Source organism: Balaenoptera physalus, assembly GCF_965194825.1.
Source record: "Balaenoptera physalus genome assembly, chromosome: 10".
NCBI classification, from domain to species: Eukaryota; Metazoa; Chordata; class Mammalia; order Artiodactyla; family Balaenopteridae; genus Balaenoptera; species Balaenoptera physalus.
This window is the reverse complement of record NC_138889.1, coordinates 43,134,352-43,161,164: the sequence shown is the minus strand read 5'-3', so window position 1 is coordinate 43,161,164 and position 26,813 is coordinate 43,134,352. Positions and strand designations below refer to the sequence as shown.

Sequence of the window (26,813 nt, the reverse complement as noted above, 5' to 3'; positions counted from 1 at the left end):
CATGGCGTTTATGAAGTTAATAGTTATTTGAAGCCCAACTAATTTCAGCCACTGGTTTGATACAACCAAACTCAAACATCATGGAAAATGTAGGTTGCCTTTTGAAGTTTTGTTATAAAGGATTTTGAGCTTACCACAAGAAGATTAAATTGTAAAATAACTAGTTAGCAGAATTTCTCTTAGGCAAATGGCAGACTTTGTGCTTTCTGTATAGCACTTTGTTGACATTTGTGTAGAATCAAAATCAGTACCATCTTTTTCCGTAACATCTGTTATAAAAGTGGTGTGATTTTAGGCTGATGGACCACCGGACCGGCTGCTTGTGACTGAATTGTTGTGAGGACTCTGATGTGGTCACTCAGATGACTTTTCATAGTTTCTCTATATGGTAGACAGTATATTCTCCTATATATGAATGTGTCCATTTTATTTTAAAAGGCTACTTCCTAAATTTATGAGTTAGCCTAAACAGAATTCTACAATACTTTGATGCTCAGGAGAAGCTTGAGTTGCGTTCATGAGAACTTGAGTTCTGGGGATTTACTGGTCATTTTCAGGAAAAGGAATGGGAGAAGAAAAGCAGAGAGGGATACTCAAGTATAATCTCCTATTGAAAGGTGCAGTGGAGGCTGTTTGTAAGGTCCGAGGCTGTGACTGGTTGTACTTTTCAATGGAATTATTACCCTTTCAATATTAGAAGTACTTCTCATTTTTTATCTATAGATAAAATTGTAATAATGTGGTTGATGGAGCTGTTCATGTAGTTGAGGTTCTAACTGAAGAAGGGAGATACAAATCTATGACTTCTTCACATGATCTTTCATTTTGTGTCATCCCCACCCTCGTCTGTCTACTTTTTCAGACAAGTAAGCCCACAGTTGAAAATGATTTTGAAACTAAGAAGCTCAGAGAACGCCTTGTTCATCTCCAAGATCTAGCCAAAGACAATCAGGAAAACATTGGTAGTGCAGGCAGGAGAAACTGTGATGATAATCAGCTCCTTTCAGAAGATAGTAATGCCAAGCAAAGTGGTAAGATAATTGCATTTTATTGTACTGATTATCCTGATGATGATTCTTTATTTTAACCTCCTGCAACTTGCCAGTTGAAGCAGTTTGTTTTGTTAACAGATTTGTATTGTGCCTAACTTTGTCTTTGACTTGATAGGGGAGCATCAGGACAAAGAACTGGGTGGGAAATCCTCAAAACCACCTGTAGCAAAAGTTAAAGGTGGATTGGACTTGAACCAACATGAACTTAGTGCCATACAAGAGGTAGAATCACCAGCAAGTGGCAGAACTTCTATACTAGGTAAACAGATGGTTTGATAAAATATGATTTTTTAATAGTTTGCCAGTTTTCTACAATTTTTTCAGGATGCTAAATATTTTGTTGTTGAGGAAACTTAGACTGTGAGTACTCATGAAGGGGAAAAAATGGTTTGTACAACAGTATTTAAAATGTGGACTTAAAAAAATATGTCATTAGGTAACTAGTTTCTTTATATATGAGGAAAAGCAATTTATTGTAGACAAAAATTCTTTGCTATCCATTATTCTGACACTTTTGCTTCCCTCTGCTTCCTTTCTAAACCAGTTTCTCTAGGATAAAACCCAGTTTTTTCTCTTCTCCCTTGCGCTCTTTCCCTTCAGTACCTTCACTGCTCTTTTCCTGTATCTTTCACAGGATAATCATGGTGCGTAAAACCCTGGCTTTAAGAGCAGTTGTAACACCTATATTTTTTCACTGTATTTCTTCCTAGATTCAATTATCTAGAAAAATTCCTCCCTGCGATCCTTAGTAAATAGCCCTATTTTCATTTTATAATTATTTCTAGATTTCAGACTCAACCAGATAATTCTCTTGATCAAATCTATCAAAGCAAATTCTTTTGTAAGGGGGAAAATAACTTTGTAAATAGAAAGGTACTTAGAAATGTAATGTTAATATTAGATATTTTGGTCTTAAAGCCATAAAATATTGTACCTTTGTTTCCGGCTAAAAGAGTTTAAGAAGGTAAGAGATTCAGAATAACTCTTTTTTTTTTTTTTAGATTTTTTTTTTGACTACCTCCTTTCCTTTTACTTGTTTCTTAAGATTCAGTATTACTTTTATAAATTTATTTATTTATTTATCTACTTTTGGCTGTGTTGGGTCTTCGTTTCTGTGCGAGGGCTTTCTCCAGTTGCGGCGAGTGGGGGCCAGTCTTCATCGCGGTGCGCGGGCCTCTCACTGTCGCGGCCTCTCCCGTTGCGGAGCACAGGCTCCAGATGCGCAGGCTCAGTAGTTGTGGCTCACGGGCTTAGTTGCTCCGCGGCATGTGGGATCTTCCCAGACCAGGGCTCGAACCCGTGTGCCCTGCATTGGCAGGCAGACTCCTAACTACTGCGCCACCAGGGAAGCCCCAGAATAACTCTTAAAAATCATTCCCCTTTTTACTTTCTTCTTATGTCTTATGGAGATTATAACAAAGTAATGATTCTATTTGTTACTAGGCTTTGGAAGCTTTTCTTCATTTTGCACTATTTGGTAAACACAACTGTTCAGGAATTGATTGGCGCTTTTCCTAATTCAGAATGAGCATTGGGAAATTCTCACCATTGATTCCTATAATTTAATGAGTTGTGTTTGAGATTGCAAAAATGTCAGCCTGTCTAAAAGGGAAAGCTATATATTCCCTCACCTCCACCTCCTTATCCTTCAGCCTTTTTTCAATGAAAAGAACCCAGATGTAAGTCTTGACTGTTTCCTTGTCTATACCTCTGCCACACCCTACAGAGTACCTGTTCTTCTCAGTTCTAGTTGATCAACTCTGGAATCTGTCCATTTGTTTCCATTTCCACTACCACTCTTTTAATTCAGGCTGTCATTTCTTTCTTGAAGGGCTGCTACAACTCCCCATGTCTCCCTGTTTCCAGTCTGGCATTACTCTCATTCATTTTCCCGTGGTGTACTCAGAGTAACCTGCCTCTATTGCTCCATGTTTAAACTCTTCAATCGTTTCCCTTTGACTGGAGGAATAAGTCTAAATTAAGTCTTAAGTCCCTAGCTTCACCCACAAGGCCCTTCATGGTCTCACTCCCTCCCTTCAGGGTTGAGGTAAGTGCCACTTGTGTGGCATAAACTTTGCCCGAGCTATCAGGCATCCCTGTCATGTGCTCTTTGGGAGCTTTCATCATAGCCTTCATCACACTTCTTTGGGTAATACTTTTAGTCAAAATATTATAGGCAAATAGTGCTAAAAGGTTACAGCATGAAACACCATTTCTTCCTGCCCCTACACACCCCCCACCCCTTGATGCTACTCACCAGACACAGTCACTTTTCAAGTCTCCTAGGTGTTTCTTCTTGTATTTACTTCTGTAGTTGGCAATGGATTTTAGCAAAAATTAAGCCAAATATTAAACACCACTAAAATAATTTGAGATCACATCATTTTCTCTGTTTGTGAGAACATCTTTTAGTGCGATATTGGATGATACATTCTTAACAAGGTTATTGTTGTCCCCAAAGGGGATGAAAATTGGTTCTCAGGGAGATGAAAAAGTCTTACTCTTTATGTACCAAAGCACAAATGTACATAAAAAGATATACAATATATATATAGTTATTAATTTCATGGAGTTAGGAGGCAATTAGGAAAAAAGTTTTGAAAGGGCTCCTTAGGTGGGTGATGATAAAGTTAATATTGAGAAACACTGAGCTATAATATTCTTCCAATTTTCTTTTCTTCTCTGTATTCTACTTTATTTTTTTTGGCTTCGCTGGGTCTTAATCTTTTTTTTAGTGGTGGAATGCGGACTCCTTAGTTGCAGCATGCGAACTCTTAGTTGTGGCATGCATGCAGGATCTAGTTCCCCGATCAGGGATCGAACCCGGGCCCCCTGCACTGGGAGCATGGAGTCCTACCCACTGGACCACTAGGGAAGTCCCTGTAGTCTATTTCTTTTGGCTTTACTTTCTGGGAGAATTTTCTCAGCTTTTTCTTCTAACATTTCTTAGGAATTTTTATTTTGGCTCTCAAAGTGTAGTTTCTAAAAGCTTGCCCTCCTTTCTGATTTTTTCTTTTCGTAGCATCCTGCTCTTGTTTCATGGATGCAAAATACTACCTACTTTGAATATTTATAGGTTTTTGTTTGTTTGGGTTCCTGTATTTTCTCTGTTTGGGTTCTTCCTTTTTTTTTTTTTCTGTCTGAAATTTTAGAGGCTTTTCTCTAATATCTTGCATATTTGAGCAGAACACTGAATGACTAATTGGAAACTCTATAGGTGGGGACCTTATTTACTTCTGGATTTCATTGGAAAATGTGGCTTTTCCTTGAGGATCCTCAACTTAGTATCTGTGGTTCTTTTCCCTGAGCAATTTACAGTTTAGTTTGTTCAAAGAAAGATCCTCCAAGTTTGATACAAGCCTGGCTGTTGCTGTTATGGAGCCAGACCTGTGGGGATCTGAGTCGAGGGTGCAAACTTTCTTTTAATACCTCTGATTTCCTTATGGCATTCTTTTTCTTCCCTCCACCTTTGCCCCTTTCAGTGCCTGATCCCCCTAAATTCAGAGTGTATTGGATTCATGTAGTTGTGGCCAAGTGGTTAAGACGATAGACTAGAAATCCATTGGTGTTTCCCCACACAGGTTCAAATCCTGTCAACTACTGCACCTTTCCCCTTAGAAAGGTAATCCTTTGACTCTTTACCAGTTTGAGAGTCTGTTATAAATTTGATCGCAGAGTGTGTAGGATTCAGTTTCTCTAGAGGATAAACCTTTGGTCTTCTCTGGGGATGATGTTGAGAGATAGGAATCTCAGGTGATCTTTTCCACGTACATGTTTTTAAACATTCTCCCTGTTTTCAGTTCCCTGATTCACACCTTCCTTTTGTAATACCTCTTGCCTTTAATTCCCAAGTTTTTCTGGGGTTCTGCACAGTAAATTAGCTTCTACTTCTGAGTGTCTCCCACTCCTTTGTTTGTTTGTTTGTTTCAGGAGTGTTTATTTCAGTCATAAGTGTTTATTTCAGTGATTATTACTTTGATAATCACCCTCAGGTAAACACCATTGAGGTCAGGAACTGGAATGTTAGAGAACTCCATAAACGCTTCCCTTGTACTCTCGCAATTACTCTTCCTCCTCTTCTCCCCAGGGTAAACCCCTATCTTGATCTCTCATACCACAGATTAGCTGTAGCTATTTTTGAACTTTATATTACGATTGCATATTATTCCTTATAATACTTAATGGTTGATCATTTTTCCAGGCATTTTTCCTGTGATTAGTCAGTACTGAAGCATTTTCTATTATTAGGAAGTAGGAGTATCATTAAAAACTTAGTAAAATTGAAGTGAAATAATTTAAAGGCTGTGTGAAAGTTAAGCAGTTACTATTTTCTTGCTACACTGATTAAGTCTTTAAGAGTTTAGATTTTTACCCATAATCTAAATTGCCATTTTAGTTTTAACTAGAAACGTAAGTGGAAATCCAGTGAGTCAATTTTTTCTCCCTCCCAGGTAAACCAGACTTTTATCAAGACAGAGACCCACTGAGGGTCTCAGTAAGCCGAGAAGTAAGTTTTCTTGGGAGCCCCCTGGGCTGTGATCCATTTGGTCATCTTCACCCAGTTGCCCAGGAGAACATCTGTGGTGATGACTCTGAGAAAGCAGGTGAGAGAGAAAGAAGTTGAAACTGGAATTGCTGTGCATAAGAACATGTGGACAAAAGATCGTTATTGTGGTGTTACTTGTGATGAAAAATGGTAAATAACTTCAGTGAAACTGCAGTTTTGTGAAGGTGTTAAATGAGGGGAGAAAAGTCTGTGTTCATGCATTTGAAAACTGTCTGGAATAAGAATCACCAAAGTTTAGGTACGGGTTAATCTTTGTTGGAGGTTGGGTTTCACACTTCTATTTCATATGTTTACATACTGTGAAATTTTTTTTCCATAAGAAGCCTATATTATTTCTGTACACAAAAAGTTGAATGAGGGAAGTGAAGTTTATTTAGAGAATAATTAATTACACTTTTAAATTGTTTCACTAAGTAAGTAAATGTCAGTAGGAAGTATGTAAGGGTATGAGGTTTTTACAGTTGGCAAACTCTACACATTTTGTGTTTAAGCCTATTTGTAACAATCCACATTTAATTAAATACTAAGTATTATCTTTTAAAAATTCTATCTGTGGCATTCTAAATGAGCTGTTTTATGTTTAGTTTTAAATATTTGGAAAGTATTAAGGAACAAGTTACAAGGAAAAAACTTTAAATCACTTAATTCTGCCACCCAGAGACAACTGATGTTAATTCTCTCGCTTTTGAATTTGTGCATATTTATAACAAGCTATTTTATATGTATAATATTGACCCTGCAAAGCATAGTTCCAGTACTGCTTCATTAGTTCTAAAGCACCTTTTAAGTAGTTGCCTTTTCTAACCAGATTTCTTTTTATTTTAGCTGTCACATATACTTGGATAATTGTTATCTTAGTTGTATCTAGGGTTTAATACAATGAGAGATGAGCAAGACCTATTTTCTTTTTGAGGGTTTATAGAAAAGTTGACTTTAGCTTCTCCTTTTTTAATTGGAGATTGAAATAACTACAAAATATAATTTCCAATGAATTATAGTTTTTGACATTTTAAAATAAAAACCATTACCATGTTTTTAGATGTAGCCGGTGAATACTTGCATTCCTTTTTATTCTACCTGTCAATGTCCTCTAGCCAAAGACTACCAAAAGCACACATGTAATTGAAGAAAGCTGGCTGCTCTGACTTGTAGTTAGGGAGAATGCACACCGTGGGGAACCATGAGGCCAATGAATTAGTGAGAGGGTATTAGAAGGGACTTACTATAAGATTTGGGCTTTATTAGGTGATTTTGAGGAGGGTTTAAGTATTTTGAAATAGGGCTTTGCTTGTTTGTACTGGATATTATCAGGAAGCAAGGGTGATCCTGTTCTTGGATACCTACAAAATTCTTCCCTAGGTCCTAGGTAGGAATAATGGAGTTAGGCTAAGTAAAGCTGTACTTGATTAAGCAGCAGTCACTCATGTTAGCCAGGATAAGGAGATGATAGGTCATTTTTGTGGTTTGGACAGTATTCATGGTTTTGTCTATGTTCAGACATGTTCAGACTTTTCTCCCCTCATTTATCACCTTCACAAAACTGCAGTTTCACTGAAGTTTATTTAACTCTGACCTTGCTTCTTTCCCTTATTTTTATTTTTCAATTCTTATCACTACCCAAGTGCTACCCTGGTCACCCTCCTCTGGGGGAATCTTCTTTGGTTTGTTACAGATAATAACAGTTATAGAACTGTGATTATGAAATAGTAAACCCATAATTTCCCGTCTCACAACTAGCTTTTGAAATGAGCTGCTTAAGAAAAAATAACAACCCACTATAAAGTTTCACCATCTCTTACTTTCTTCACTTAAAATTTTAGTGTGTAAAGAAGCAACCAACCAAAAAAAAGAAGCAACCAAATAACAGTTTAATGGTTAAATCAATTGTATCACAATAATATATTTTTAATTGAACTAGGAGAGGGTAAAAAATTGTATTTAAAAACAAATTATATTTAAATATATTTGATATTTGCTGTTTTTACTTTATTATCTGTAATATAGATATTTTATGAATAAATACATGTATCTGCACACATATACAGGTACGTATGTGTGCATGCGTATGTGTTCTGGGTTACCTCTTAGAAAACATTTCTTACACAAACATCTAAGAAACATACTTTTTTTTTTTTTTTTTTAGAAACATAATATCATGGGGATAATGAGACAGAAATTTTAGTTTATATTTGGCGGAGCAGTTTTAATTATATTTCTATTTCAGAGCCACAGATGACCATATTCCTTGGCCGGCTTTCTCACAAATGTTGGCTATTGGGAGTATGAGAAAAACTAACTCAGAATACCCGGATTACTAATAGTGAGACAGAAAGTATAATTTTTATGTATTTTTAATATGTCAAATGTAATTAGGAATGATAATTCATAATAAAAGCAGTGTATGCTCACTGTGATTTTAGACAGCACTGCAAGTTATAAAGAAGTAAAATTCCTCCTTGTCCTACCATTCTTAAGCAACCACTGGTTGCACTTTGGTGTTTTCGTCTTTTTTATGTGCATTTTTCTCACCTTTGAGATCACACTGTACTTATAATTGAATATTCTTGCTTCTTCACTTAAAATTAATGACAAGCGTTTCCCATCACACTGGCTCTTTTCTAAAGGGTTTTATTCATAGAATAATAATGACAACTACAGTTTTCCATGAAAAATTATATTGTGCTGACTATAAATTTTTTTTTTAATTAGTTAATTTATTTTGTTTACTTTTGGCTGCACTGGGTCTTCGTTGCTGCACGTGGGCTTTCTCTAGTTGCGGCGAGCGGGGGCTACTCTTCGTTGTGGTGCGCGGGCTTCTCATCGCGGTGGCTTCTCTTGCAGAGCACGGGCTCTAGGCACACGGGCTTCAGTAGTTGTAGCTCACGGGCTCTAGAGCACAGGCTCAGTAGTTGTGGCACACGGGCTTAGTTGCTCCGAGGCATGTGGGATCTTCCTGGACCAGGGCTCGAACCAGTGTCCCCTGCATTGGCAGGTGGATTCTTAACCACTGCGCCACCAGGGAAGTCCTAAATGCTTTTAATGAATAATAACATGAATTTTTTTTTTTTCTTTTTGGTCTAAGATAAGGCAACTCTACAAAGCAAAATATGAGAGAAAATTGTAGGAAAGCAGGAAATTATGCCCTGTGGTGCTAAAAATTTGATTTGTCATAATCCAGACCTTCCCCCTCCTTCCCCATTTTAGTCAAGGTCAGTGAGGCTGCGGTTGAGAACCATGCAGTATTGAGTTACTCTGTGGAGGAAGAAGACCATACGTACCTGGGTCCAAATGTGAAGCCAGATGATAAGGTTAGTAACGTCTTGATGTGTGCTGCATTGTTAGAGTTGCTTGGCTTCATATTGTCTTTTTAGTTTACAGAAGTTGTGGAATATTGAAGTCTGTGTTCTCTGAGATCTGCTGTTACTGGAGTGGATCAGTGATGAAAACAGCCAAATCTGAGCATCAGAAGACCTCTTAGTCTACCTGATGCATGATCTCCATAGTTCTGAGAAGCAAAAGAATAAAACAATAAGTGGTGTGTGTGTGTGTGTGTGTGTGTGTGTGTGTGTGTGTGTAAAGGTGACAGTGGATAACTGAGGACTTACTGATGGGGGAGTGAGAGTGGGCTGGGGGTTGTGTGTATGAAAGGCTAATCAGTTCTGAGCAATGATGAAAAGGTTTTACTACGGACCTTTGTAACTATGAAGGTTTCTACACTTGATCTGAGCTCAGAATAAATAACTGCTAATGTTGGTGACTTGGGTTTTTTCTAGATATTACTTCCTACATTGTGGCCTAATGTTCTTCTTAATTTTTAGGCTGAAACACAAGAAATTTATCATGAGCCATTATCTTCAATAACTGTTTCTACTGGGAGCTTTTTAAGTTATGAAAACACAGATTTGAGCCTTACAGGTAAGAATATCAGAATGTTTATAAATAAATTGAAAGAGAAGCACCAGTTGCATTGCAGTACAGCGGTGAGAGCCAACATTGCTTTTCACAAGGTGCTGAGAGGGATTGTTCTTTAAATCTCAAAAGTAATCATGCCTTTAGAATATTGGACAGTATTCTAACCATGATTGAAGTCACGGGGCTGCAGACGCAGAGACACTCTGCTGATATCCAGTAGCACGTTGAGGAGGGTCTGCTAATGTTGGTGGGACTCTACGGAGCACGTTTCTTCGCTGCACTGATTCCTTATCGATGTGTATTGCTATGCCTCTCTGCTAAAATATGTCTCAAAGGAAGTACCCAGACACTAAATATTTTCATTAAACCCAATTTTCAGAGTCATTTTCAGAGCTTGTGGACCAGAGGGAACAAGAATCTCCCACCAGTAAAGAAGAGGAAACAAATGTTTTAAGTTCTGTAGTTCCTTCAACACAAGTTATTTATCAAGGACAGGACCCTCAAGACGCCCATAAACCTCTTTTACCTGCAGTGGAAACATTTACATCTGGTCAGACACACATTCAGCAGATGATAGACAAGTACATAAATGAAGCAAATTTGATGACTGAAAAAACAGACTTGTGGGGTAAAATTATTTGTGAACAAATACTTTCATGTAAACTAAGTGTTTTTAACTTTTAACCTTTCATCCTTTTTAGTTGGAAGTAGTAATTGTTTGAGCTTTGTGTTTTGATGGCTTGCTGTAGCAGTTATAACATGGAAAACGCTGAGGGCACTTAGTGAGAGAGGGGCTCCGGAAACAGACTGACTGAGACAGTGTAGAAGAGATGAGCAGATCTTCCTTCACCTTTGCAAAGTTAACTACAGTAGCTCAGTATTGCCATACTGAGCACAAGAACTCAGGAATCAGACCTCTTGACCGTTTTCCTAACTGTGAGACCACAGGCAGCTTACTCTTGTCTCCTGTGGAAGGAAGGGGTGTTGGGGATAATGCACATAAAGTGCAGTGTCTGGCCTGTGGCAACACTTGGTACAGTGAGCTTTTCTTTTTTTCAAATCATTGATCCTGAAATGAGCTGAGAATAGCAAAGATTACTGTAACAAAGCAGTGACAATGATGGCATCTTACTCCCTAACTAACCCCATAAAGACCTTGAGTCTATAATAGAAATGGAAACTTGCATTTGTCAAAGGTTCTGGTCAAACCACCGCCACCACCCGCCCCTTTTGTACATGAGAGATAACGGTAGGACTTAATTTGAAAGCATCTGCTGGTAATGAAAAAAATGCAAGTAATTTTGTTGAATTGGAGTTACCTTATGAATATGTTCTTAGCACTACTTTTCTAGGCTTTATTTTTAAAATAAGTGTCTTTTTTCCTTAAAATTCCAACAGTTGACTTTGACTTTCCAGAACTGGAACAGAGTTTTCCAAATTTGCATCGTCAGCTGTTTAAACCCTTAGAACCACATCCAGATTTTGATTCGTCATCATCTTTCTCTGGGATTTCTCAAGACAGCAAAGACTTTTACCAGGTATAATAAAGTAGATGCTTCTTTGCAGTGAATTTCCAAAAACAGTCTGTCTTTTCTTCTGTTAGAACAGAACAATGCTTCTTAGCCTTGGCTGCCAATTAAAATCATCTGGTAAGCTTTTAGATACCAGTGCCCAGACTGTACCTCAGACCAATTAAATCAGAATCCCTAGGAATGGTCAGATAAAGTGATTATAATGCAGAACCAAGATTGAAAATAGGTGCATTAGAATTTTGTCCCAAAGTTTTATCTCCAGCTATGAGGACCCATAAAAACTTTTCAGGGTTTTGGGGGGTGGTGTTACTTTAATGGAATTCAGTCTTAAACAGTCAGGTAAACAGAATTTTGCAAAATTTAAAGCCTCTTCCTATACAATAAAGGAGCTAAGATTCAAACCTGGGTCTTTCTATTTCCAGGCAGCTCTGCATAGTTCCTGCTTATCAGAAAATGACTCAGTCATATTCTGAACTGTTTTGTTAATTCACAATTTGTTTTCTAAACAGAAAGTCTGTTTCATATTTACTAAAGTGAAAGAATTGGGTTTGAATAAGCAAGTGGTTTATGTGGTAGTAAAGTGGTAATTAAGGAAGAATAATATCAAAGAAACATAAAAGATTGATTCAACTGGTAACACATAGTAAATACTAATATTTCAGCGTTTCCCTGTTGTCTTCCATCAGAGGTCAGATTCCTCCCGTGAAAGCCTCCGTTCTAGTCTGCCACCCAAAAGTACAGCTTCTTTTACAGCATTGAGGACCAGCCTGAACCAGCAGCCTGACCCTAACTGGGCTCGTGACGAAGCTCAGAGTTTTGCTACAGAAACTGTTATTGAAGGTATGTAGAAGTTCAAAAAAGTTAAATAAAGCTCAATTGTTTTTCACGGTTGTTCATATCAATTGCTCTTGGTTTGTCTCCACCTCACCAGTTTCTCTGTATATTTATTTAAATAACAGAAGTAATATATGCTCAGTTTGCATTTTATTTTGATAAAATAAAAAGTGCTGCCTCTTGCTCAACTTCCTTACCTCAACCCTTACAGTTATCAGTTTAAGTATCCTTCTAAAACTTTTTATACAAATTTTATATATATACACACACATCACAACATATATATGAGATGCACATGCATGTTTAAGTCTTTGTTATAAAGTCAGTATTCTGTTATGGGGGGAAAATTCCTCGTGTTTAAGTCATAGTTCCTTTGTTAAATATTATAGGAGAAAATACATGGTGTGAGCAGTAGTTATTCGAAAATCACTGTGACCATCCTTTAACTTTCTACTCATGTCTATGTCAGTTTTCATTCCTAAAATTTTAAGTAACCTATTACTTGCAATGTCCTCAGCAACTATTAGAGACCATATCTCTATTCAAGTTTTACAACATATAATTATGATCAACTGATTTCTTATAGGGTCTGAACAGTCTTTTCAGCAACTTCTGCCAGAATTTTCTTCACAGGAAGGAAGCCAGCATGCTGACTTACCAAGTATTTTTAGCACTGAAGCAAGAGACTCTTCCCAAGGGGCGGAAAATCGAAACTACTCCTCTGAACAGAATGAAATATTACAAAACAAGCAAGAAAGTGTTCCTTTCCAGCTCTCTGTAGGAAATTTGCAAAGTTCAGTCTTCAGTTCATCTGGTGAGGCTAATGTATTTCATCAATTAAATCTACAGCATAGCACTCCATGTGGTTCTACCTCCAGTGAGTGCTCAATAAAAGACCAACCAGAAGGCAGAAAAGAAAGACTGGGCTTTGAAGAACTGTCAGAAAGAGGAGTTGGAACAGTGTTACAAGGTCAAGGGCTCACTGATGATAAAGAAACCTGTGGAGTTTTAAATATAAGTCCACAATTATGTGTAAGAACTTCAATTCAGACACCATATTCAGTCACTGTTCAGAATGAAAAATGTCTTGAGGATTCAACTACCGCAGAAACTCCAACAATCACAGGAAACCAAACTCAACTAGCACAGTCAGAGCTCTTTGTAAGTTCTGGATCGTTTTCATTACAGAACTCTATTCCAATCTGGGTAAGTGAAATCTGTGTTGTATATAATCTTTGATTTCATTTTCAGAAGACTTTTTAAACAAAATTGCAAGAGATGCAACAGAGCTACTGAGATATAGTCAATCTCATAATCATTGGAAATCTCCAATGAAATGAGAAAACAAATTTTTAAAATTTGACCTCCCTCTGAATTTTACAGATCTTCCCAATTCACATTTTTCTCCAGCTTTCCTGAAAAATGGTGGCTCAGCCTATGTTCAGCACTTAACAGTGTTGAACCTCATTGTGCTGCACTGGATTAATCTGCTTGGTTTCAGCTTACCTTCTAGTACTATGTGTTTGTCCCTCCATAGATAAGCAAAAAATAAGGTGATTTACTTGGCAGCTTTTGGATTTTTGTGTTTTTTGTAAATTCTTGTTCAGTATTGAAAGGTTTTCTCCTTAATAAAGTGTGGTCTAGGGACTTCCCTGGTGGTCCAGTGGTTGGGACTTCGCCTTCCAGTGCAGGGGTGTGGGTTCCATCCCTGGTCAGGGAGCTAGGATCCCACAGGCCTTGCAGCCAAAAAACCAAACCATAAAACAGAAGCAATACTGTAACTTAAAAGTGGTCCACATCAAAAAACAAACAAAACGTGGTTGAAGCAATTTGTGGTCTCGCAGCATTCAGCTGCAGCCCAGCAGCCATTCAGATAGGTAGGGGACACACACACTGCAGTTCTGCACAGCGCCCAGTCAGTCAGCAGGCGCTTGGCTCTGTAACCCATGGAGTAGTTTGTCTTCTCCAGTATCCTTAGTTGAAGAACCTGGTGTTCTTCCTCCGTAATGTACATATTTTTCACATTCTGAGTGTTTTTGAGGCTATGATTTTTGAATATTGTTTCCCTTTTTACTGCACAGGAGACAGAATGTGGCCATGGTATAATGGAAGAACCAGAACTTACATTGATAAGCAATAGTGATATCAGTATTGCTGAAATGGATTTTGCAAACTTAACTCTAGAAGAAAAGAGAGAAAATGAGGCAAAGAGCTGTTTTCAGGTAAATTTCGTAGCTCTCATTTCATACAGCAACCCATAGTTGAGAATTGGGGAATAAAAAAGGATAGTTTTACTTAGCTTTCTATATGGCATTTATTCTTACATTAGAATCATTGTATGAATGTGCTCACAGTGGACAAGCTGATAACTGAACTTTCTAGAAAGGCCAAAGGACCTAGGGTTGAGAATGGGTAAAGTTTAGAACCTTTGCTGTGAATCTGTACAGTGAGGTCAATTGGTAAAGTCTATGACTTTCTCACAATTAGGTGAGTGAATTTCTGCCTCTTCTATCAGAAACACAAAACTCAGATTGTCCAGCTGCATCAGAACATTCTGTGGAGAAACCACCAGCTGTGTGTGCAGGTATGTATGCCCTGAGCATCAGATTAGTGAGCCCAGGGGCCAGTGGGGTTCCCCACTCAGGTTCCCCCTACTTGAGCAGAAACCCCGCATGTTCGTATATTGCTGACATATAGCCTCAATTTTTTTCTTTTAAACAGAAACCCTTTCAAAGTTTACAGCTGCTCCAGGGAGCTTACAAGAAGCATTTATAAAAAGAAAAAAAGCATTTATGGAGAGATCCTCACAGAGACAGAAAGAAATAAGGAATAAAATTCGTGTCTCTGGAAGTTCTCAAACCAAAATAGTAAAGGAGAAACCTACAGGTATACTCTCCACATCAGTTTTCAAAGAGAATCTGACATTACATATATATTAAATGACTTGTTCTCTGCTCAGGTTCATTTGTCAGTCACCTGAAGGGTGTGAACAAGGTTAGAGTATCTCTTCCTGAAGACAGAAAGACGGCACAAGCCCATATGCACCAAAGGGCTCTAAGGTATGTATGTGGATATACGAAGATATATGAATTCACATAGCTGAAGTGTCTGTCTTTAATTCCATATAAATTTCTTACAGATTATACCATCAGTTACCTGAAGTGAAAAAGCAAAAGGAAGAGAAAGCAAAGCAAGCCGCATATGCCCAAAACAGAGCAAGGGCAAAAGAATTCCATAAGGTGAGCAGCCCCCGCCCCCGCCCCCAATTTTTCATGTCCAAGGCACATCAGAACTGTAACTGATAAATGTTATTATTCCCTCCACAGAAAACATTAGAGAAACTTCGAGCCAAAAATATATGCTGACTTTCTGCACAAAGTGTAAAGGGTTTTTTTTAATTATGTGTAACACAAAGTTATTTAAGTCAATAAATTTTTAAGGAATTTCACATGTTCTGATTCTTTCCACTGCCAATCACCTTAGTTCCTCCAAACTCATAATCTTCAAGATAAAGTAGCCCTAAAGAAGAGAGTAGACATTGGTTAAAGTTGGAAGATATTTACGTTTATTTTTACTTTCCCACATCACCAATCATGGGTATGAGTGGCTTGTATCTCCATCCGGAAAACATAGCACTATCAAGTTACTATTATATCCAGTGGAGAATTCAATCTTTGGTCACAGCGTAAAGAGCTCCTGGATTTGGTCCCATCAGCCCTCTTTGAAATGACCTATAAAATTATTTTCTTTAATGTGTACATACCTTTCAAAAAGAAGTTATCGTGTGAGTCAGCCCTGTATAACAAATATAAAGGTAAGGGTCCATTTTCAGAGATGCTCATGTAAAATTCTGAAGCCAGCCTCCCCTCCTTTAGTAACCAGGCAACCTGTAATGTAATAAACTAAAAGCCCAGGATTAAACAAAGAACTCCAGCAATCTAGGCACATACTGTTCAATATTATAGTCACTACCCATGTATCGGTATTGTAAAATCTAATAAGAAAAAATGGCTTGTGTTCTATTTATACTGGAACAGTGCTGACCTAGGCAATGGAAATACAAGTAAACAATAAAATGTTCCCAACAGGCTGAATGCTACAAAGTAGCAGAAATAAAACCTAGTGGGAAACTTTTTTTATGGTCATGTCCACAGCAAATGAGAAACTGCATTCTAAAAGCCTTGGTAATGACCATTAAAACCTGACAAATAATTTGGTGTGGTAAAATAAAAAAAATTACTTGCCACAATTCTTTTAGTTAGGCTTCTTTGATCTCCAATGAAATATGGACACACTTCAAAATTCCCCACCTACAGAAAAAGATTGTAATGGCAACTGGGACTGATTAGGTTCCATTTTCATTCATACCTAAATTTAGCTGATTGCTTCCAAACATGCATGTTTCAGGCAACTTTTACCTTAGAGCTTTCATGTTTTAAAATATAGCTTTATGTAAGATGGATGTTCAGAAAGGCTATTTTCATTCAGCCCATTCAGAGCAGTTGAACATTTTGCCCATCATCATGACATCATACCTCACTGGTAAATAGTAAAACTAATGGCCTTTTTAACATCATTATAGTCTTTTTCATTAAATACAAGGGGAAAAAAATGAAATGAAAATCATACCTGTAATCTTTGGGATCCAATTTCCTCAAGCGATTTACTTTAGGACCCTAGAAATTAAACATAGCAAGTACGTTGCTATTTATCCCTTCATCTTTTCTAATACTGAAAAGCCTTGTTAATATCCAGTTTTTACTCATGAGCCTAGCAAAAAAAAAAAAAAATGTTGCAGGTCTCATTGTCACCACTGCAATAAAATTACAGTGATGGAAGCAAAACCTGTGTTCTCAATGTAGCCACATTAACAATTTACGGACACCATGAACAACAGTGCCCATTTTCAATAGTATGAGGCATTATAAACATTTCTCTCAAGCTTATATATACACTGTGCAAAAGGCTTCTGCACTTGTATAGAATTCAACAATGCTATCAATAAAGGAAAGCTACTAGAAGCAACAAATAGAAAGCCTTACATGTTTAGGGTCAGGCGATGGATCTGCCTGGTTCTGAATTTGACACCCTAGAAAAATAGTTTTAGTTACTATTGAAGACTGTCAAACTGAACAGTATGAGAAACTATAGGAATACTGTATCAGTAGAAATACCAGGTCTAACATGCACAAAGCCAAGAAAACCAACGATGCCAAATACTGAATTTATATTGCACTGTCCTTTGAACACCCAGCAGGAACAAACTGCTGAATGCAGATACCATGCAGTGCAATTATGACTGAACCAGAAAAACCTCAAGTTTGTAACGTTACTATCTGAGAAATATTATCTTCACACATCTCTAAAAATTTACGTTCTTGTAACATGTTAATTTGAGTTTTATATCTGTCATTCCAATGAGAACTACATTAACTCCATTTTAAACTATAAACCTAGCCATTGCTACCTTTACCCTCTCTATACCTATAGAACTTACATAGGAAACTATCCGATTATACATGATATTTACATGTCAGTGCTGTCTCTTCATTTTTTTCCAATTCTGTAAACACAAATATTACAGCAGTATTTTTGGCCAAAATCCTGATAATTGTTTTATAACCTAATTAACTAGCAGTCACAACAGTAATGGAATGCTATACTCAAAATTTAACATTCTTTTCAGAACTTCTGAATCCTTAATTTGAATAGAAATTAAATATTCCACTTACCTCTAAAAATGTATTAGGTTCAAATCATATTCACTCCTGCAGATAAAATAGCAAATAAAAGATGGATACCATACTCATGTGATTAAAAATTAAAACCTCAATATATAACTTAAAATATTTGGATACTAAGCATACTCAGCTCTATCAGAATTAAGTTTTAGTTCATGTCTGTATCATTCAGCAGTTGAACGGTTAAATTCATCATCTGAACTGGAATGGTACCCCCCCGCCCCCCGCCCCGAACAAATGACACTGTCACTGATTAAAACTTACCTAAGCCATCACACCCTAGAACAGTACAGATCATTGGGATATGCCAATACCTAAGATAAAAAGTTTGTTAGGTTTTTCATAGTTTACTTGGCAGCTCTGTCTTGTAGTTCTTTCCCACAGATCTAACAGGTAGTTCTATGAGTAAAGGAAACCACACAGTTAATCTATGAGGCGTTTCCAACGATGTAGGTTTACAGAAAAAGCCCCATCGGGATAGACCTCAACCACTGCTTCCTTTTTAAAAAATATAAACAAGTCCACAAGAGAACAATTATTTGAAAGAGCTCCAGTCTCTTAGATGAGTTCAAAACTGTGCAGTAACAGTCAGACATCACAAAGGATGTTTAAGAAATTTAAAGAAATCATCCCATTAATTAATCACATGGTAGGTATTTTAACAATGCTTAGAAAAGATAGCATTATACTAACAGATAAAAATATGCAAAGTACTTATTAGCTATTATACATGAACCAAACAGAGTTCCACATACAAATTTAAGCTTGATTTTAAGAACTTCCATTACTGCAATGTGTTTTGCCTATGCAATTCCCTGATTACTGCAAAATTTTTACTTTAACTGAATTTTTCCCTTAATTTAAGAACTATATAAAGTATTTTCTCATTAGTTGATATCAACTGTAAAAATACAGAAAAATGTTAATGTGGCTGATGTTCTGACCATTGGGGAATCGTTGAAGGCAAATTGGGTGTATTTAATTAAACTTTATATCATTCAGATTCATGAAATTGTGTGTCCTGTGTAGTCATTTCTAGCATTATACTATTAAATCTTCTACCTCATTTTAGATTATGCATGCATTAAAAACACTGCAGGGACTTCCCTGGCGGACAGTGGTTAGGACTCCACGCTTCCACTGCAGATGGCAGTGGGTTCGATCCCTGATCTGGGAACTAAGATCCTGCAATCCACTTGGTGCAGCCAAAAATAAAAGAATGCACTAGCCAAACAAGTGTATGAAAAATATATTATATCCCTTTTGCAAATCTAAATAACAAAGGTCAGATTAAATCAAAATTATAATCTATAAAATTATTCAGCATATTAACATGCATAACATTAAAATAACCTTTAGGAGCAACATTTCATCTCATTTAGGCCATGAGGTTTTCAAGAAAAAAGTTATTTGGGAATTCTTCACATCATGTGAGGGTGAATTAATAGCAGAACATCAATTTTGGTAAACCAAAATTTGAAGGGAAGGAAGAACTTGAAAACATATGACGTGTTTAGTAAATATGTTCAGTCCAGATGTAATGACGTATATAACAAGTAGCGGCATGGCCAGAAAATTTAAATAATAAAACTATTGGATAGTACAATTCAATAACCAAAAAAATACCACCCAATCAAAAAACTGGCAGAAGACCTAAATAGACATTTCTCCAAAGAAGACATACACATAGGCACATGAAAAGATGCTCATCATTGCTCAGTATCAGAAATGCAAATATACCTCACACCAGTGAGAATGGCCATCATCAAAAAGTCTGCAAATAATAAATGCTGGAGAGGGTGTGGAGAAAAAGGAACACCCCCCTACACTGTTGGTGGGAATGTAAACTGGTACAGCCAGTATGGAAAACAGTACTGCGGTTCCTCAAACTAAACATAGAGCTGCCATATGATCTATCAATCCCACTCCTGGGCATATATCCAGAGAAAAACATGGTTTGAGAGGATACATGCATTGCAACGCTGTTTACAGTAGCCAGGACATGGAAGCAACCTAAATGTCCATCAAGAGATGGATAAAGATGTGGTGTACACACACACACACACACACACACACACACACACACACACTGGAATATTACACATTAAAAAGCATGAAATAATGCCATCTGCAGCAACATGGATGGGCCTAGAGATTATCATACTAAGCAAAGTCAGTCAGAAATAGAAATACAAATACCATAGGATACCACTTCTATGTGGAATCTAAAATACCACACAAATGAACACATCTATGAAACAAACAGCCTCAGACAGAGAGAACAGACTTGTGGTTGCCAAGGAGGGGGATGTGGGGGAAGGATGGACTGGGAGTCTGAGATTAGCAGATGCAAACTACTTACATATATAGTACAGATAAACAAGGTCTTACTACATAGCACAGGGAACTATATTCAATATCCTGTGATAAATCATAATAGAAATACATGTATAACTGAGTCTCTGTTGCACAGCAGGAACTAATATTGTAGATCAACTATACTTCAATAAAATTTTAAAAAATATTGTATAGGGGTGCGGGGAGGTTAAAAATATGTTGTGTATGCTTGAAGCAGGAATATCCAGGATTGCCTTATTTATAGTTCTGGGACCCTTTCCTTCAAGGGAAGTGAAACTGGCACAATGCCACTATAAAGCATGTCAATCCTGAGATTCATTTTCCAAAATTACATTATGAACAGAAATTTAAAATTGGCAAAAATGCCTTTCAATAATGAAACCTATGGAGGTTTTAAATTCTGACAATTTATCACATTTACACAAATTGGACCCAAACTCACCTAAAGCGTAAGACATACCTTTTTAAATTATCCAGACACTGTGTTCAAGATAAAAGCCTAAAAAAAGAAGCCATCTTTGTTTCATGTCAACATTAAAATTAGAGTACTAAATCAATACAGCTGATAATTTAAAAGCTTAAGATATGAGAGAAATTATCAGCCCTATAGTCCTGGAAGCAATCTTTATGTTTATCAATACAGCCCCATCACTTGACTCTCTTTTAGGTATCATGTTCCTTCTTATCTGTATCAAAACTCATACTGAACAATGAGTTCTGGGTTGCAAAAGAGGATTTATTTTTGCACCTGTCTATAAGTCTTTGTCCACAAATTAAACAAAAACAAACACAAGTGCTATGGTAAAATGCAGTATATAGAGTGGCATAATCTGCAACATACAGTGGTGATGAAAATGATAGTTGAAATATTATAGGTAGTTAGGAAAGGAAAATATTAAGTTCTTGTTACAGTAATAGGCATTTCACACTAAATTTGTCTGAAAAAAAATAAAAATGGGGTTGCAGGTACTCTTAAGGAGGGTGGCTGGCTGTCAATCATTAGTGGTTATTGCAACTAAGATTTTCTTTTCAGGATTACAATCTTATTTCTTTGATTCAAAGCTCAAATGGCACCTTTAAGTTCTCTTACCCAGAAATACACCACCATATGCAAAAACAGTAGGACGTTGTTTATTTTTTTGGGAAGTGATTATCTCTGCTGTAACAGCCTCAATGTTTTTTCTACATAATCTCACTGTTTTAATTATTTTTCTTATAATTACTACTTCAGGAGTTTTATAAATTTGTTTAATCTTTTTATTTTCTTACAAGGTTCTTTTTTATCATAAGGCTGGCATATGTATTCACATTTATGGTCTTTTCTTTCTATAAAGTTCCTTTTTCTCTATTCTGTTTACCTTGTCTGGTAGTCATAATCCTATCTATTTTCAGGCCATTCTGTCCTCTGTCCAGTGTTTTTTGGATTTTGATGCTCTCTTTTTAGGCAGTGCAGCTTCTTCAGTATTTTCCTCTTGTTCCAAATATACATTCTTCTTCTTTGGTAATTCAGAACTTATTATGAAATAATTATCCTCCTGCGTAAGAAATACCAATACTAAGCAATAATTGAAATTTTACCGCGCTAGTAATTACATATAACTAAACTCTAGGTTACTTAAAATAACCTGGATACTACATCTGGATGTTAAAAATCCAAATTAACTTCTGCTGATTTTCTCATCTGATATCCTAGTAGCAACACCACACATGAAAACTTAAATAGTATTGTTTTTACTGATATAGTATTGATAATTCATGTTCTCACCAATTATCCATAAAATTCTTATTTTTATTCTTGCATTTCCTGCACCAAAGGCATTGAACCTTTCAAGACTTAAATACAGACAATAAAACAACAGGATAAAATTTTCCCTTTGTCAAGAGCTGTCCTCCCAAAAGGAAGTGGGATAAAATTGTCACTTACCACCAATTTAATATCACATTCATCATGTTCAAGATTTGTTGCAATCTCCTCCTCTGCTCTGCAATATTAAAAGCATATCACTCAATGTATAACTGATTCACTTTGTTATAAAGCAGAAACTAACACACCATTGTAAAGCAATTATACTCCAATAGTTAAAAAAAAAAAAGCGTATCACTCAGACAACAAGTCTTTTAACCCAATGAACAGTATACTGTCATGACATACAACTGAAATAGCAATACCAGTCAAGTCTATTAATATTTTATCTGTGCTCACATCACTATTAAATCTAAGTATAAACAAATTGATAGCATATGGAGCAACATTAAAATTTAAAAGCACTTAATCTCATAAAAACCTATGTCCAAAATTATTCCAATCCATGATAGAACTTACGCTGACTCTTCAATAGGAGAGATAGATCCATCATCATCCAAGTATCTGTATCTACGACTATCAAAGTCTTCTTTTTCTAAATCTTCACCAACATTCATTTGTTTCAAGGATTCCTTGAGATGGTATTCATACTTCAGTTTTTCAAGGTAGTTAAAAAATCCTCTTGCCACTGCTTGCTATGTACCAAAAACACCATATTTTAAGTCAAGGACTTAAAAATAAAAAAATTTTCTTCCATTCAGCAAATGCCTACGTTCCAAAATCACAAGGATCCCCATAACAAGGTCCTTAGTGATCTTGATTTAACTACTCTGCCATATGGAGATCACGTGTATCAATTCACTGTTCTACCTAGCAAGTTATCAAAGTTAGTACCAAGAAAAACAAGCACAAATCTTGTTATCATTTGGGCATTACTTAAGACATTTTTTAATGCAGAGAACTGTCTATTTTAATCACCTTAAAACATAAAGAGGTTAATGAGTATTAATCCTTTCCTATAAATCAGATTCTAGAACAAGTGACTACAAATTATGCAATCACTTATCTCAAATATTTCAGAGTCTACTGCTAAGTACTGGCATATTTGTCTGGTAATTCTGTCAGAAATTGAAATATCTGAACAAAATGAAATCTACTAAAGCCACTGAACATGAAAGGCAGGTGTGGGTTTCACTTCAGTTACTATAAAACAACCGGGCATTTGAGTTTTAGGAATGATGTTTAAAGCCCTGACAGGATAAGATCAAGGTATAAAATCAGCCTTAGAGCACTTCATATACAGGTACATTCACCCAGTGTTACCAGTGCAAGATTCCACCCAGAAGTCCAAGTGAACTTTGAGCTGAAGGATGGGGGTGGCATTTAAGCGGCAGTATAGTCAGTATAGAGAAGTATTATAAAAGGTGAAGACTGTATGTTCCAGGTACATCTAAATTCTAAAAGCAACCAACAACTCATTTCAGACATTTTAAGCTATGTGTACCAGCATATATAAAGACTCACCTCAAAGGTTAAAATTTTTCTCCAAGGTAATGGTTTTCTTCCATTTCCTGATTCTAAAAATGGGAAACCAGGTCCTCTGTCTTTAAATTGTTTCTTATTTATTTGTGAGCTTCTGGTGTTTCTCCTTCCTTTTGGTCTTCCCCTTGATCTTCCCGTTGGCTTGTATTTCCTCTTTTTACGTTTCTTTTTTTTGAATCTTTCAAAAATAGCTTTTAAAGTCAATGGTCTTGGCTCTATAGATGAGTCACTAGACGAATCTCTTGCTTGAGTACTTTCAGGTTTGTGAACAAATTTTCTAATAGGGTTTCTTTGCCTCCTTTTAGGTGGGATAGGAACACACTGAGTTTTAAATAAGCTGCTACCAGAGGAAGAGTTATCACTAGAAAACAGGGAAAGATTAATTGTACTCTCTTATATTACTGAATGTTCATTACCAGTAATATACTTTTTTTTTTACAAATCAAAGCAGAAAAACATGCTCAAAGTAATTTTTTAAAAGATGGGCTCAGTACTAGCCAATCACTTAGCTCTGACCACTCTACCACAAGTGGTCCATAATGCCATGTGCCATAGCACTTAGCCAAAAAATCATCTTCCTTTATGTAAGTTCCACAAAGGCAGCCTTGTTCACTGCTAGAGGCTAAACTAAGACAAAGCCTCCTCTAAATAAAACAAGAGTATCCTAGTAGAGAGATGTAGTGAGTATACTAGAAATGCTCATTTGTTTTCCCAGTGAGATAAACAACGATTAGGACTAGATACCTCTCATCATATACATAAGCCAGCATCCCTGATAATGTGGAATAGAACAAGTTGATTTTAAAACAAGATTCCCTACTGATATCCATTTTCTTATAAAATGAGGATGATTTAATCAGGAAGATACCAATTTGGCCCGGAGAATATACTCCCGTTTCCCTGAGTTAACAATGTGTCCCACGATTATAAGTAGTTAAAACTTTAAAGGCTTGTGCAAACCAGGTTTTCCTTTTCTGTTCTAATGCATGAAAATTACCATTACCACCACTCATTATCTACAATGATTTATGCTTTCCCGGTAATTCAAATACAGTAAAATTACCACCTAGTCTCTTTTCCAGAAAAACCTGGTGATAGTTATTTAAAAAAAAAAAAAAGCACTTACCTTTGATTCTCAATTTCCACAGCTGAATCAGATACCGTTGCATAGTTGAGAGAATCCATTCCTGGTCTGTGTTCTCCAAGCCCCTCTCAAATTTGTTGTCAATTGTTCTTTGATTTAAACAGATTTCTGACCATATAAAATTCAGTAAATGTGATGTCGTTTCCCTGAATAAATGCAAACAGCTAGTGTCAGAGTAATGAAAATGTTGATGTAGTCGTGACAATTACGTAAATTAATTACACATAAGTTAAGGCAAAATCACATACAAGGCCTTTAATACTTTCATGTAGGAACTGTCATTTCAGGTCAATCCTAAAATCTAGAGATTTTATTCACAGGTTCTATCTTTCAGTTTTGCCTCCTTAATCTACCCAATGGAGGATTCCAGAAGAGTACTGTAATTTCCAACGAAAGTATCAAACAGCTTTCCGCAACAGTAAAAAAATGTAATTTTACCCTTAGCCATATAGTAATGTACAATGAAGAGTATCAATGTTCAACTAACGGCCAAAAAGCCATTTTTCAACAGCAGCTGGGAACTAGTACGAAAATCTTTTGCATACAAAGCCAGAAGGCGGAGTATGGCCTCAGTATACCTGGGAAAATAATCAGCAGGACTTAACTACCTCTATCCAAACTCCTGGTCTGGAATTTGCTGTTATGGGTATTAATTTAAAAGTTCTGAATTCTCAAACATTTCGATGAAAGGCTTACAGATTAAAAAAAAAAAAAAGACAAAGGGCACTGTTGTAATCTCCTTAGATACATTACAACAGTTTGGACAAAATTTAAAAAAAAGATAACGTCTAATTTTACTTTTCCATCTCCCTTATCGGGGATGCCATCATTCTTCCTATTTGTATATTGGTCTTAGTCTTTAGCATTCTTGGTAATGACAAATGAGCAACGATGAAAGAAATCCTACAAGAACAATATATTTCAAACATAGGAAACCAATAAGGTCACAGAGATCTCAGATTCGCAAAATATCCAAGGGACTCCTGGTAATTTCATGGTATGTTTTACCGTAGTTTTCTAAAATGCAAAATCTAAGAAATAAGTCACGAAATAACTGCCCAAAAAGAAATTCAACAAGTGGATCCAGTGGCACTGATGGTATACCTGAGATTTAAAAGAAAAAAAATCAGAGCGTATTATCAAAATTAAAGTTGACTCAAAACCTCTTCTTCGGAAACTAGAAAGCATTCCTACGGAAGCGTGGCTTCCTATTCCGAGATTCTGCGAGGAGGAGCACATGGCGATAGTGCCCTTCACTGGCTCTAACAATTCCCCTTCAGCATTTTGTGCGGTTTTGGGCGAGCGTCTCCAGGAAGCGCCTAACCTCGTGCAAGGAGAACGGCGTCAGCAATGGTTACCTCGCACTTAACCCTTATTAATTCAGAAAACGTGTATTGTCTATACCACCTTTTAACATCTACATGCCAGACAACGGACCACGCCCACGCCATTAATCGTGTACTGTGGGCCGCAGTAAAGCCACTAGGCCCTAAGTCCACAGAAACCACGAGCCCTCCGCCCTCGGGGACTGACTTCCGCGGCTGGACCCCGCCACGCCACGCAGAGGCCTGGGAAAAGCTACAAGAGGAAACCCTCACCCGCCCACAAGGCCCGGAAGCCCCCGTCCTCTTTCCTACCCGTCAAGAGGGCAGACAGCTTGCACCAACCAGCGCCGGCTCGGCATGGGCCTCAGCTGCGTACCAGATACCCGCCACCCCTCCCTAGGAAGTCCGCATTCAGCAACCTCCGGACCCCCCACAACACTCCAACAAACGAAGAACCACCAACCTCCACCACCGCGCTGGAGAAAAGAAGGGGCGGGCTGCGCGCCCCCAGCTAATAGTGAGGCCGAAGTCTCGCGATAACAATTTGACTCCAGGAAGAAAGTGAGAGGTGGGAAGTGGCGACTCGCGGGGCGCCATTTTGATCTCCGTGAGGGGAGGAGCGATTTCGAGAGGGCGGGGTCTGATCGCCCGGATCCAGAGGAGGCGGAGTTGACTGAGGCAAGATCGGGTTTCAGGTGTAGGCTTCCCTCACCGATTAGGTAAGTGCAGTAGACAAGAATGTTTCGGCAAACTACAAGAAATAAATTGTGGGGTCAGGTGAACGGAATGACTGTAAACTGCAAGGAAACAGACACTCCACCTGCTTTGCTTCCAGTGGTCTCGCCTTTGCTGAGCTGTCCTCTGACTTCTGATCTCGAGTGTGTGGGGGGTGTGCGTGTGTGTACGGTGCCAGGTGTGTTTTGTCATATTATGCCTACTTTTGCCTTCAGAAATCTCCTCTGCGTTAAATTGTGAGACGATCATGCTTTGACCGAGACTCAA

General features: G+C 37.2%; 4 protein-coding genes across 48 annotated transcripts in view; 2 read left to right on the top strand and 2 right to left on the bottom strand.

The window, feature by feature from the left end:
* The window catches only part of CEP295 (centrosomal protein 295), a 48,333-nt gene extending 32,988 nt beyond the window's left edge, over positions 1–15,345 (top strand). For 7 of the 14 annotated variants that reach the window (XM_082409866.1, XM_082409872.1, XM_082409873.1 and 4 more), the window contains 15 exons: positions 863–1,031; positions 1,168–1,311; positions 5,504–5,656; positions 8,824–8,927; positions 9,438–9,534; positions 9,911–10,159; positions 10,930–11,069; positions 11,750–11,903; positions 12,484–13,103; positions 13,979–14,119; positions 14,385–14,481; positions 14,619–14,783; positions 14,857–14,956; positions 15,037–15,136; positions 15,224–15,345. In XM_082409866.1, the coding sequence (XP_082265992.1) occupies positions 863–1,031; positions 1,168–1,311; positions 5,504–5,656; positions 8,824–8,927; positions 9,438–9,534; positions 9,911–10,159; positions 10,930–11,069; positions 11,750–11,903; positions 12,484–13,103; positions 13,979–14,119; positions 14,385–14,481; positions 14,619–14,783; positions 14,857–14,956; positions 15,037–15,136; positions 15,224–15,262 (2,472 nt within the window). In that variant the 3' untranslated portion in view covers positions 15,263–15,345. Of the gene's footprint in view, positions 1–862; positions 1,032–1,167; positions 1,312–5,503; positions 5,657–8,823; positions 8,928–9,437; positions 9,535–9,910; positions 10,160–10,929; positions 11,070–11,749; positions 11,904–12,483; positions 13,104–13,978; positions 14,120–14,384; positions 14,482–14,618; positions 14,805–14,856; positions 14,957–15,036; positions 15,137–15,223 lie in introns of those variants that run through there. The other 7 variants (XM_082409870.1, XM_082409871.1, XM_082409875.1 and 4 more) reach the window with 7 other exon arrangements.
* VSTM5 (V-set and transmembrane domain containing 5) overlaps positions 1–26,813 on the bottom strand; it is a 154,279-nt gene that overhangs the window by 27,540 nt on the left and 99,926 nt on the right. The window lies entirely within an intron of this gene.
* TAF1D (TATA-box binding protein associated factor, RNA polymerase I subunit D) lies at positions 8,232–26,415 on the bottom strand. Of its 27 annotated transcripts, XR_014250119.1 has the most exons (14): positions 26,275–26,415; positions 24,469–24,632; positions 23,325–23,703; positions 22,320–22,495; positions 21,921–21,978; positions 21,355–21,531; positions 20,457–20,495; positions 17,903–17,952; positions 17,630–17,665; positions 16,940–16,986; positions 16,527–16,573; positions 16,142–16,207; positions 15,661–15,692; positions 15,274–15,416 (listed from the first exon to the last, which is right to left on the bottom strand). XR_014250119.1 is itself a non-coding variant. In XM_082410063.1 (7 exons), exons 2-6 carry the CDS (start codon positions 24,525–24,527, stop codon positions 21,385–21,387), a joined length of 819 nt encoding a protein of 272 aa, XP_082266189.1. In that variant the 5' UTR covers positions 24,528–24,632; positions 26,124–26,268; the 3' UTR covers positions 15,274–15,416; positions 21,355–21,384. The 27 variants fall into 27 exon arrangements, 6 of the variants coding, with proteins under 6 accessions (XP_082266189.1, XP_082266190.1, XP_082266188.1 ...); XR_014250121.1 differs by lacking the exons at positions 15,661–15,692; positions 16,142–16,207; positions 16,940–16,986; ... (1 more) ...; positions 20,457–20,495; positions 26,275–26,415 and adding exons at positions 8,232–8,652; positions 8,898–9,124; positions 26,124–26,268 and having other exon boundaries at positions 15,376–15,416; XR_014250124.1 differs by lacking the exons at positions 16,940–16,986; positions 17,903–17,952; positions 20,457–20,495; positions 26,275–26,415 and adding an exon at positions 26,124–26,268 and having other exon boundaries at positions 16,138–16,207.
* LOC309636656 (ester hydrolase C11orf54 homolog) overlaps positions 26,416–26,813 on the top strand; it is a 30,722-nt gene continuing 30,324 nt past the window's right edge. The window contains exon 1 of one of the 6 annotated variants that reach the window (XM_082410033.1): positions 26,416–26,530. The gene's annotated coding sequence lies outside the window, so the exon portion shown is untranslated. The remainder of the gene's footprint in view (positions 26,531–26,813) is intronic. The other 5 variants (XM_082410032.1, XM_082410034.1, XM_082410029.1 and 2 more) reach the window with 5 other exon arrangements.

What these genes read in the sequence shown, in the direction of transcription:
- TAF1D (XM_082410067.1), bottom strand. Translation starts at nt 24,527, where the DNA reads ATGGATTCTCTCAACTATGCAACGGTATCTGATTCAGCTGTGGAAATT. An exon ending in GAAAAATTTTAACCTTTGAG is followed by an intron (nt 22,496 to 23,324) that starts GTGAGTCTTTAT and finishes TTTGGTACATAG; the next exon opens with CAAGCAGTGGCAAGAGGATT. An exon ending in AATGTGATATTAAATTGGTG is followed by an intron (nt 21,532 to 21,920) that starts GTAAGTGACAAT and finishes TTTCTTACGCAG; the next exon opens with GAGGATAATTATTTCATAAT.